This window comes from Aythya ferina, assembly GCF_964211825.1.
Source record: "Aythya ferina genome assembly, contig: HAP1_SCAFFOLD_126, whole genome shotgun sequence".
NCBI classification, from domain to species: domain Eukaryota; kingdom Metazoa; phylum Chordata; class Aves; order Anseriformes; family Anatidae; genus Aythya; species Aythya ferina.
The window spans coordinates 82,501-95,000 of NW_028181398.1; the positions used below are offsets into that span (position 1 = coordinate 82,501).

Genomic DNA, 12,500 nt, shown 5'->3' on the forward strand with positions numbered 1-12,500 from the left:
GAAATCGGTGCCGGGAATACAAACCAAAACCCCCCAGAAAGATGCAGCTCTAAGGAAAGCATGTCGAAGCAGGTGCGGGAAAAGCAAAGCGGGGAAGAGCGACGATAAGTAAAGCGAGGAAAAGGAAAGCAAAGCAAAACGAACCCAAATCATTGGGAATCGTGTAATGTCGCTTATCGTCCTAAAAAACCTCACCCAAGCCCGTCCCCAGACGAACAGCAGCAGCGGGACCCACCTGGCGGCTCGCCGGACAGCGGGGGATGAGGAATAGACCATGCTGGGTGGGTGGCCAGGCTTCCTGTCGCCACCCTCCAGCTCCCGGGGGACAGTCGTCGGGCTGCGGGGAGGGAGGCCACGGTGTGCGCCTGAGGCTTTATGCGTTCATAAATACACCGATCGACTCGTCGCCCAAATCGGTGCGACGGTCTGCCAAAGAAGCCTACCTAGCACGGCAAAGCAGAGCTGAGCAATGCAACGCAAAGCAGAGCGAGACAAAGCAAAGCCCTGCTAGGGAAAAGAAAGAGGCAAAAGGAAAAGCAAAGCCAAGCAGGGCAAGAAAAACCAAAGCAGAAGAGGTCCAGGAAAAGAAAAGTGGTGTCACGAATACAAAGTAAAGCAAAGCAAAGCAAGGCAGGGCCAGCAAAAGCAAAACAAAGAAGGGTGGGGAAAAACAAACAAACAAAAAAAAAACTAAGCTAAGGATTTCCTGGGGGGTGGGGGAAAGAAAAGCGGTATCTTGAATACAACGTCAAGCAAAACAAAGCAAGGCAGGGCCAGCAAAAGCAAAACAAAGAAAGGCGAGAAAAACCAAAGCAAAAGAGGTCCAGGAAAAGAAAAGCGGTGTCTTGAATACAACGTCAAGCAAAACAAAGCGAGGCAGGACCAGCAAAAGCAAAGCAAAGAAGGGCGAGAAAAACCAAAGCAAAGGAGGTCCAGGGAAAGAAAAGCGGTGTCACGAATACAAAGTCAAGCAAAACGCAACAAAGCGAGGCCAGGAAAAGCAAAGCACGGTCAGCAAGAGAAAATCCAAAGTAAAACAGGGCCAGGAAAAGCGAAGCAGTACCTTGAATACAAAGCGAAGCGAAGCAACGCAGGGCCAGGGAAAGCACAAAGCAAAGCAAAACGGTGCTGCCAAAACAAAATGCGGAGTTAACTTAGCGTCAGTCGAAATCGCACCCCCCACCCACCCCAGAGGAAAAGGGGCCCGTTGCTGGCTTACGGGGAGCTGGGCGTTTGAGAAGGCCAGGGTGTGGCAGCGGCCCCCGGTTGCCTCGGGCCGCCTCTCGCTCTCGCTCTGACGTCAGAGGCTCCTGCTCGGCCGCGAACGGCTCCCCACCTGTGCCACTCAGTTTGGCTGGCTGCCTGGCTGCTTTGCTTTAGCTGCTTATCGTTATATAAATTAATAATAATAATAATAATAATAATAATAATAATAACAACAACGATAACAATAATGCTATTATTATATACTACGAAAAAGTTATTAGAAATAAAAGTATTAAATAGTAATAGAAATAAATATCATTAAAACGTAATACAAATAGTAGAAGTAGGAATAATAATAGTCTTCTCCGTCTGTTTCCCCCTTTCGTTTTAGGAATCGAGTAGTTATTGATTGTTGTTCTCAACCCACACCCCTCCCCAGACGAATAGCAACGGAGCCCACCTGCTGGCTCTCCGGACAACGGTGGGCAACAAAATAGACCTGGCCCGGTAGCCAGATCCCTGTCCGTGCCCGCCAGCTCCGAGGGGACAGCTGCCGGGCTGCGGGCCGGCTAACTTTTCTGTGTGTTCAGAAACAAGTTTCATGAACTTCTTTATGCATTCATAAAGACAGCAAAGCTAAGGAAAGGAGCACAGGGAAAAACAAAGCGGTGCCACGAAAGGGAAAGCCAAGGAAAGAAAGCACTTTGAGGCAAAGCAAAGCACAGCGAGGCTAAGAAAGGTCCAGAAGAGCAGAGAAGGGAAAGCAAAGCACTGACAGGAATACGAAGCAAAGAAATAAAAAATAAAGCATGACCGCACAAGTAAAAACGTAGCAGGCTGAGGAAAGAAAAAGCAAAACAAAGCAAAGCAAAGCAAAGCAAAGCAAAGCAAAGCAAAGCAAAGCAAAGCAAAGCAAAGTAGCACAAGGAACAACACAGCATTTCCAGGAGAGAAAAAGCAAAGCAATCTGAGGCAAGAACAGCAGAGGAAAGGAGGTATGGAAAAGCAAAACTGTGCCAGCAAGAGCAAAGCAAAGCAGACCAAGGCAAAACAAAGAGAAGCAGAGTGAATGTAGCGAGCTGGTGGCCAGCCCTCCTTTGGGTTCCAAGTGTCTGTGGGGGGGAGACCGGAGGGCCTCCATTTTGTGTACAGGTGGCAGCCAGACTTGGACAGTGGCTGTACCCTGATCGCCCCCTCCTCAGCCTTCTTCACAGCTCCTAGTCCACTGTGACAGCCGGCAAGAACCATGTCTTGCTTTAGCTGGTTTTATATATCTATATACATTTTGTTGTTGTTTGTTGTGGATTTCTTCCAGCGTAGTTGTGGGAATCATGTAGTTACTTATTCTCGTTGAAATTGTCACTGAACACTATCACCACACGAGCAGCAGTTAGGGGTCCCCTGGCGGCTCGCCGCATGGCTGGGGACAAAGAATGGACCTTGTTGGTTGACCGGGCCTGCTGCCCCCACAATCCGGTTCCGAGGGGACAGTGGCTGGGCTGCGGGGAGGCCAAGTTCTGTGTCTGACGGTTTATGCGTTCAGAAATTTACCAACCGACTCAGCAGCAAAATCAGTGAGACGGTCTCCAAAAGAAGCCTAGCACGGCACAGGAGAGCAGAGCAATGCGGATAAAAGCTGAGCAAGACAGAGTAAAACCCTGCTAAGGAAAAGCCCTGCTAGGCATAGGGAAAAGCAGTGACAACCAGGGCCTGGAAAAGGAAAGCACGGCCTGTAAAAACACATCAGATAGGTCCAAAAGGAAAACAAAAGAATGTAATGAACATTTAAAGAAAAATAAATAAATAAATAAATAATAATGATAATAAAAGAAATAGATGCAAAGCATGTCCAGAAAAGGCAAAACATAGCAAGGCGAGGCAGAGCAGAGCGAAGCTAAACAAAGGCAAGCACGGCCCTATAAAGCAAAACAAAGCACGGCCAGGGAAGGCAAAGCTGAGCAAAGGAAAGTAGCACCAGGAAAAGCAAAGCAGTGCCAGGAAAGAGAAAGAAGTGAAAATAAATAAATAAATAAATAAATAAATAAATAAAACAAAAAAACAGCAATAAAAAGCACAACAAAGCAAAAAAGTTCGAGGTAAGGCAAATCAGAGCAGGGTTAAGAGAAGCTAAGCAGAGCAGAGAAGGAAAAGCAAAGCAATGCCAGGAATACAAAGCAAGGCAAAGCAAAGCAAAGCAAAGCATGGCCAGGCAAGGCAAAGCAGAACAAAAGAAAGTAGCAAAAGGAAAAGCAAAGCAGTGCCAGGAATACAAAGTAAAGCAAAAGAAAGGTAAGCATGGCCTGAAAATGGAAGTGAGAGCAGGAGCAGGTGAAGGCAAAAGAGAGCAAAGCAAAGGTAAAAAAAGGCAAGCATGGCCCCGTAAAGCAAAACAAAGCACGGCCAAGGAAGGCAAAGCTGAACAAAGGAAAGTAGCACCAGGAAAAGCAAAGCATAACCAGGGAAGACAAAGCAAACAAAGGAAAGCAAGGCAGTTTGAGGCGAGGCCAGGCAAAGCACAGCACGGATAGGAAAAGCAAAGCAGTGCCAGGTCTATAAAGCAAAGGTAAACCAAGGAAAGCATGGCCAGGGAAGGGAAGGCTGAGAAAGTCAACGCAGAGCAAAGGAACGTAGCACAAGGAAAAGCAAAGCATTTTAAGGAAAGCAAAAGCAAAACAACGTGAGGCAAAGCCGGGGCAAGAACAGCAGAGGAAAGGAGGTATGGGAAAGCAAAACTGTGCCAGCAAGAGCAAAGCAAAGCGGAGCAAGGCAAAACAAAGAGAAGCAAAGAAAACGTAGCGAGCTGGCGGCCAGCCCTCCTTTGGGTTCCAAGTGTCTGTGGGGGGGAGACCGGAGGGCCTCCATTTTGTGTACAGGTGGCAGCCAGACTTGGACAGTGGCTGGACCCTGATCGCCCAATCCTCAGCCTTCTTCACAGCTCCTAGTCCACTGTGACAGCCGGCAAGAACCATGTCTTGCTTTAGCTGGTTTTATATCTATATACATTTTGTTGTTGTTTGTTGTGGATTTCTTTCACCGTAGTTGTGGGAATCATGTAGTTACTTACTGTCTCTGAGAACCTCACACACACAACTAGCAGCGTGGCCCACCTGGCGGCTCGCCGCATGGCTAGGGACAAAGTATGGACCATGTCGGGCGGCCAGGCCTAGTGCCCCCACGCGCTGGGTCCGAGGGGACAGTGGCTGGGCTGCGGGGAGGCCAAGTTCTGTGTCTGACGGTTTATGCGTTCAGAAATTTACCAACCGACTCAGCAGCAAAATCAGTGAGACGGTCTCCAAAAGAAGCCTAGCACGGCACAGGAGAGCAGAGCAATGCGGATAAAAGCTGAGCAAGACAGAGTAAAACCCTGCTAAGGAAAAGCCCTGCTAGGCATAGGGAAAAGCAGTGACAACCAGGGCCTGGAAAAGGAAAGCACGGCCTGTAAAAACACATCAGATAGGTCCGAAAGGAAAACAAAAGAATGTAATGAACATTTAAAGAAAAATAAATAAATAAATAAATAATAATGATAATAAAAGAAATAGATGCAAAGCATGTCCAGAAAAGGCAAAACATAGCAAGGCGAGGCAGAGCAGAGCGAAGCTAAACAAAGGCAAGCACGGCCCTATAAAGCAAAACAAAGCACGGCCAGGGAAGGCAAAGCTGAGCAAAGGAAAGTAGCACCAGGAAAAGCAAAGCAGTGCCAGGAAAGAGAAAGAAGTGAAAATAAATAAATAGATAAATAAATAAATAAATAAATAAATAAATAAAACAAAAAAAAACCAGCAATAAAAAGCACAACAAAGCGAAAAAGTTCGAGGTAAGGCAAATCAGAGCAGGGTTAAGAGAAGCTAAGCAGAGCAGAGAAGGAAAAGCAAAGCAATGCCAGGAATACAAAGCAAGGCAAAGCAAAGCAAAGCAAAGCATGGCCAGGCAAGGCAAAGCAGAACAAAAGAAAGTAGCAAAAGGAAAAGCAAAGCAGTGCCAGGAATACAAAGTAAAGCAAAAGAAAGGTAAGCATGGCCTGAAAATGGAAGTGAGAGCAGGAGCAGGTGAAGGCAAAAGAGAGCAAAGCAAAGGTAAAAAAAGGCAAGCATGGCCCCGTAAAGCAAAACAAAGCACGGCCAAGGAAGGCAAAGCTGAACAAAGGAAAGTAGCACCAGGAAAAGCAAAGCATAACCAGGGAAGACAAAGCAAACAAAGGAAAGCAAGGCAGTTTGAGGCGAGGCAAGGCAAAGCACAGCACGGATAGGAAAAGCAAAGCAGTGCCAGGTCTATAAAGCAAAGGTAAACCAAGGAAAGCATGGCCAGGGAAGGGAAGGCTGAGAAAGTCAACGCAGAGCAAAGGAACGTAGCACAAGGAAAAGCAAAGCATTTTAAGGAAAGCAAAAGCAAAACAACGTGAGGCAAAGCCGGGGCAAGAACAGCAGAGGAAAGGAGGTATGGGAAAGCAAAACTGTGCCAGCAAGAGCAAAGCAAAGCGGAGCAAGGCAAAACAAAGAGAAGCAAAGAAAACGTAGCGAGCTGGCGGCCAGCCCTCCTTTGGGTTCCAAGTGTCTGTGGGGGGGAGACCGGAGGGCCTCCATTTTGTGTACAGGTGGCAGCCAGACTTGGACAGTGGCTGGACCCTGATCGCCCCCTCCTCAGCCTTCTTCACAGCTCCTAGTCCACTGTGACAGCCGGCAAGAACCATGTCTTGCTTTAGCTGGTTTTATATCTATATACATTTTGTTGTTGTTTGTTGTGGATTTCTTTCACCGTAGTTGTGGGAATCATGTAGTTACTTATTCTCGTTGAAATTCTCACTGAACACTACCACCACACGAGCAGCAGTTAGGGGTCCCCTGGCAGCTCGCCGCATGGCTGGGGACAAAGAATGAACCATGTCGGGCGGCCGGGCCTGCTGCCCCCACAATCCGGTTCCGAGGGGACAGTGGCTGGGCTGCGGGGAGGCCAAGTTCTGTGTCTGACGGTTTATGCGTTCATAAATTTACCAACCGACTCAGCAGCAAAATCAGTGAGACGGTCTCCAAAAGAAGCCTAGCACGGCACAGGAGAGCAGAGCAATGCGGATAAAAGCTGAGCAAGACAGAGTAAAACCCTGCTAAGGAAAAGCCCTGCTAGGCATAGGGAAAAGCAGTGACAACCAGGGCCTGCAAAAGGAAAGCACGGCCTGTAAAAACACATCAGATAGGTCCAAAAGGAAAACAAAAGAATGTAATGAACATTTAAAGAAAAATAAATAAATAAATAAATAATAATGATAATAAAAGAAATAGATGCAAAGCATGTCCAGAAAAGGCAAAACATAGCAAGGCGAGGCAGAGCAGAGCGAAGCTAAACAAAGGCAAGCACGGCCCTATAAAGCAAAACAAAGCACGGCCAGGGAAGGCAAAGCTGAGCAAAGGAAAGTAGCACCAGGAAAAGCAAAGCAGTGCTGGGAAAGAGAAAGAAGTGAAAATAAATAAATAAATAAATAAATAAATAAATAAAACAAAACCAAAAAAAAAATCAGCAATAAAAAGCACAACAAAGCGAAAAAGTTCAAGGTAAGGCAAATCAGAGCAGGGTTAAGAGAAGCTAAGCAGAGCAGAGAAGGAAAAGCAAAGCAATGCCAGGAATACAAAGCAAGGCAAAGCAAAGCAAAGCAAAGCATGGCCAGGCAAGGCAAAGCAGAACAAAAGAAAGTAGCAAAAGGAAAAGCAAAGCAGTGCCAGGAATACAAAGTAAAGCAAAAGAAAGGTAAGCATGGCCTGAAAATGGAAGTGAGAGCAGGAGCAGGTGAAGGCAAAAGAGAGCAAAGCAAAGGTAAAAAAAGGCAAGCATGGCCCCGTAAAGCAAAACAAAGCACGGCCAAGGAAGGCAAAGCTGAACAAAGGAAAGTAGCACCAGGAAAAGCAAAGCATAACCAGGGAAGACAAAGCAAACAAAGGAAAGCAAGGCAGTTTGAGGCGAGGCAAGGCAAAGCACAGCACGGATAGGAAAAGCAAAGCAGTGCCAGGTCTATAAAGCAAAGCTAAACCAAGGAAAGCATGGCCAGGGAAGGGAAGGCTGAGAAAGTCAACGCAGAGCAAAGGAACGTAGCACAAGGAAATGCAAAGCATTTTAAGGAAAGCAAAAGCAAAACAACGTGAGGCAAAGCCGGGGCAAGAACAGCAGAGGAAAGGAGGTATGGAAAAGCAAAACTGTGCCAGCAAGAGCAAAGCAAAGCGGAGCAAGGCAAAACAAAGAGAAGCAAAGAAAATGTAGCGAGCTGGCGGCCAGCCCTCCTTTGGGTTCCAAGTGTCTGTGGGGGGGAGACCGGAGGGCCTCCATTTTGTGTACAGGTGGCAGCCAGACTTGGACAGTGGCTGGACCCTGATCGCCCAATCCTCAGCCTTCTTCACAGCTCCTAGTCCACTGTGACAGCCGGCAAGAACCATGTCTTGCTTTAGCTGGTTTTATATCTATATACATTTTGTTGTTGTTTGTTGTGGATTTCTTCCAGCGTAGTTGTGGGAATCATGTAGTTACTTATTCTCGTTGAAATTGTCACTGAACACTACCACCACACGAGCAGCAGTTAGGGGTCCCCTGGCGGCTCGCCGCATGGCTGGGGACAAAGAATGAACTATGTCGGGCGGCCGGGCCGGCTGCCCCCACAATCCGGTTCCGAGGGGACAGTGGCTGGGCTTCGGGGAGGCCAAGTTCTGTGTCTGACGGTTTATGCGTTCATAAATTTACCATTCGACTCAGCAGCAAAATCAGCGAGACGGTCTCCAAAGGAAGCCTAGCACGGCACAGGAGAGCAGAGCAATGCGGATGAAAGCTGAGCGAGACAAAGCAAAGCCCTGCTAGGGAAAAGACCTAGCGGCCTAAGGAAAAGCAATGACAAGCACGGCCTAGAAAAGCAAAGCACGGCCAGAGAAAACACAAGAAAAAGATATAAAAGGAAAACATAAAGCATGGATTGAACATCAAATAAATAAAAAATAATAATAATAAAAAAAAAAAAATGCAAAGCATGACCAGGAAAGGCATAGCATAGCAGAACAAAATAGAGGAAAGCAAAGGCAAACAAAGGAAAGCATGGCCCCGTAAAGCAAAAAAAAAAAAGCAAGGCCAGGGAGGGCAAAGCTGAGCAAAGGAAAGTAACACCAGGTAAAGCAAAGCGTAACGAGGGAAGACAAAGCAAGCAAAGGACAGCAAAGCAGTCTGAGGCAAGGCAAAGCACAGCATGGTTTGGAAAAGCAATGCAGTGCCAGGTCTGTAAACCAAAGGTAAACCAAGGAAAGCATGGCCAGGGAAGGGAAAGCTGAGCAAGTCAAAGCAGAGCAAGGGAACGTAGCACAAGGAAAAGCAAAGCATTGCCAGGAAAGCAAAAGCAAGGCAGTCTGAGGCAAAGCTGGGGCAAGAACAGCAGAGGAAAGGAGGTATGGGAAAGCAAAACTGTGCCAGCAAGAGCAAAGCAAAGCGGAGTACGGCAAAACAGAGAGAAGCAAAGCAAACGTAAGGAGCTTGCGGCTAGCCCAGTAAAACCAGTGGGACAGTCTCTAAAAGAAACCTAGCACAGCACAGGAGAGCAGAGCAATGCGGATAAAAGCTGAGCAAGACAGAGTAAAACCCTGCTAAGAAAAAGACCTAGCGGCATAAGGAAAAGCAGTGACAACCAGGGCCTGCAAAAGGAAAGCATGGCCTGTAAAAACACATCAGATAGGTCCAAAAGAAAAACAAAAGAATGTAATGAACATTTAAATTAAAAAAAAAAAAAAAAAAGGAAAAATAATGAGAACAAAAAAAAAAATAGATGCAAAGCATGTCCAGAAAAGGCAAAACATAGCAAGGCAAAGCAGAGCAGAGCGAAGCTAAACAAAGGCAAGCATGGCCCCATAAAGCAAAACAAAGCATGGCCAGGGAAGGCAAAGCTGAGCAAAGGAAAGTAGCACCAGGAAAAGCAAAGCATAACTAGGAAAGATAAAGCAAACAAAGGAAAGCAAAGCAGTTTGAGGCGAGGCAAGGCAAAGCACAGCACGGGTAGGAAAAGCAAAGCAGTGCCAGGTCTATAAAGCAAAGCTAAACCAAGGAAAGCATGGCCTGATAAAGCAAAACAAAGCAAGGCCAGGGAAGGCAAAGCACAGGAAGGCAAAGCAGAGCAAAGGAAAGTAGTACCAGGAAATGCAAAGCAGTGCTGGTTATGAGAAAGAAAAAAAAATATTAATGAGAAAAAAATAAAAACAAACAAACAATCAAAAAATAAATAAAACCACAACAAAGCGAAAAAGTTCAAGGTAAGGCAAATCAGAGCAGGGTTAAGAGAAGCTAAGCAGAGCAGAGAAGGAAAAGCAAAGCAATGCCAGGAATACAAAGCAAAGCAAAGCAAAGCATGGCCAGGCAAGGCAAAGCAGAACAAAAGAAAGTAGCAAAAGGAAAAGCAAAGCAATGCCAGGAATACAAAGTAAAGCAAAACAAAGGTAAGCATGGCCGGAAACTGGAAGTGAGAGCAGGAGTAAGTGAGGCAAAAGAGAGCAAGGCAAAGGTAAAAAAAGGCAAGCGTGGCCCCGTAAAGCAAAACAAAGCACAGCCAGGGAAGGCAAAGCTGAGCAAAGGAAAGTAGCACCAGGAAAAGCAAAGCATAACTAGGAAAGATAAAGCAAACAAAGGAAAGCAAGGCAGTTTGAGGCGAGGCAAGGCAAAGCACAGCACGGGTAGGAAAAGCAAAGCAGTGCCAGGTCTGTAAACCAAAGGTAAACCAAGGAAAGCATGGCCAGGGAAGGGAAGGCTGAGCAAGTCAAAGCAGAGCAAGGGAACGTAGCACAAAGAAAAGCAAAGCATTGCCAGGAAAGAAACAGCAAAAGAATCTGAGGCAAAGCAAAGCAAAGCCGGGGCAAGAACAGCAGAGGAAAGGAGGTATGGGAAAGCAAAACTGTGCCAGCAAGAGCAAAGCAAAGCGGAGCAAGGCAAAACAAAGAGAAGCAAAGAAAATGTAGCGAGCTGGTGGCCAGCCCTCCTTTGGGTTCCAAGTGTCTGTTGGGGGGAGACCGGAGGGCTCCATGTTGTGTGCAGGTGGCAGCCAGACTTGGACAGTGGCCGGACCCTGATCGCCCCCTCCTCAGCCTTCTTCACAGCTCCTAGTCCACTGTGACAGCCGGCAAGAACCATGTCTTGCTTTAGCTGGTTTTATATATCTATATACATTTTGTTGTTGTTTGTTGTGGATTTCTTCCAGCGTAGTTGTGGGAATCATGTAGTTACTTATTCTCGTTGAAATTCTCACTGAACACTATCACCACACGAGTAGCAGTTAGGGGTCCCCTGGCGGCTCGCCGCATGGCTGGGGACAAAGAATGGACCATGTCGGGCGGCCAGGCCTGCTGCACCCGGCCTCCAGTTCCAAGGGGACAGTGGCTGGGCTGCGGGGAGGCCAAGTTCTGTGTCTGACGGTTTATGCGTTCATAAATTTACCATTCGACTCAGCAGCAAAATCAGCGAGACGGTCTCCAAAGGAAGCCTAGCACGGCACAGGAGAGCAGAGCAATGCGGATGAAAGCTGAGCGAGACAAAGCAAAGCCCTGCTAGGGAAAAGACCTAGCGGCATAAGGAAAAGCATTGACAAGCAAGGCCTGGAAAACAAAGCACGGCCAGAGAAAACACAAGAAAAAGATATAAAAGGAAAACATAAAGCATGGAATGAACATCAAATAAATAAAAAAAAAAATAATAATAATAAAAAAATGCAAAGAATGACCAGGAAAGGCATAGCATAGCAGAACAAAGTAGAGGAAAGCAAAGGCAAACAAAGGAAAGCATGGCCCCGTAAAGCACAAAAAAAAAAAAAAAGCAAGGCCAGGGAGGGCAAAGCTGAGCAAAGGAAAGTAACACCAGGTAAAGCAAAGCATAACGAGGGAAGACAAAGCAAGCAAAGGACAGCAAAGCAGTCTGAGGCAAGGCAAAGCACAGCATGGTTTGGAAAAGCAATGCAGTGCCAGGTCTGTAAAGCAAAGGTAAACCAAGGAAAGCATGGCCTGATAAAGCAAAACAAAGCAAGGCCAGGGAAGGCAAAGCACAGGAAGGCAAAGCAGAGCAAAGGAAAGTAGTACCAGGAAATGCAAAGCAGTGCTGGTAAAGAGAAAGAAAAGAAATATTAATGAGAAAAAAAATAAAAACAAACAAACAATCAAAAAATAAATAAAACCACAACAAAGCGAAAAAGTTCAAGGTAAGGCAAATCAGAGCAGGGTTAAGAGAAGCTAAGCAGAGCAGAGAAGGAAAAGCAAAGCAATGCCAGGAATACAAAGCTAGGCAAAGGAAAACATGGCCAGGCAAGGCAAAGCAGAACAAAAGAAAGTAGCAAAAGGAAAAGCAAAGCAATGCCAGGAATACAAAGTAAAGCAAAACAAAGGTAAGCATGGCCTGAAAATGGAAGTGAGAGCAGGAGCAGGTGAGGCAAAAGAGAGCAAGGCAAAGGTAAAAAAAGGCAAGCGTGGCCCCGTAAAGCAAAACAAAGCACGGCCAGGGAAGGCAAAGCTGAGCAAAGGAAAGTAGCACCAGGAAAAGCAAAGCATAACCAGGGAGGACAAAGCAAACAAAGGAAAGCAAAGCACTTTGAGGCAAGGCAAAGCACAGCACGGGTAGGAAAAGCAAAGCAGTGCCAGGTCTATAAAGCAAAGCTAAACCAAGGAAAGCATGGCCTGATAAAGCAAAACAAAGCAAGGCCAGGGAAGGCAAAGCAGAGCAAGGAAAAGCAAAGCAAAGGAAAGTAGCACAAGGAAATGCAAAGTATTTTCAGGAGAGAAAGAGCAAAACACTCTGAGGCAAAGCAGGGGCAAGAACAGCAGAGGAAAGGAGGTATGGAAAAGCAAAACCGTGCCAGCAAGAGCAAAGCAAAGCAGAGCAAAGCAAAACAGAGAGAAGCAAAGCAAACGTAGCGAGCTGGCGGCCAGCCCTCCTTTGGGTTCCAAGTGCCTGTTGGGGGGAGACCGGAGGGCCCTCATGTTGTGTGCAGGTGGCAGCCAGACTTGGACAGTGGCTGTACCCTGATCGCCCCCTCCCCAGCCTCCTTCACATCTCCTGGTCCACCGTGACGTTGGGCAAGAACCATGTCTTGCTTTAGCTGTTTATTTCTTTATTGTTGCCTTTCTTCCAGCGTAGTTGTGGGAATCATGTTGTTACTCCCAAAAAAGACCGTGCTGGGTGTGCAGGCCTGCTGCCCCCTCGTGCCAGTTCCGAGGGAGCGGTCGCTGGGCTGCGGGGAGGCCAAGTTCTGTGTCTGACGGTTTATGCGTTCGTAATTATAGCGATCGACTCGGCATCAAAACCCG

General features: G+C 46.8%; 1 protein-coding gene across 1 annotated transcript in view; it reads left to right on the forward strand.

The window, feature by feature from the left end:
* Nucleotides 1-2,622: 2,622 nt before the first annotated feature.
* The window catches only part of LOC311428723 (uncharacterized protein), a gene marked incomplete at its 5' end in the record, with an annotated part of 14,093 nt that continues 4,215 nt past the window's right edge, over nucleotides 2,623-12,500 (forward strand). The window contains one exon of the mRNA XM_084540038.1: nucleotides 2,623-2,682. Coding sequence (XP_084396164.1) covers nucleotides 2,623-2,682 — 60 coding nt within the window. The remainder of the gene's footprint in view (nucleotides 2,683-12,500) is intronic.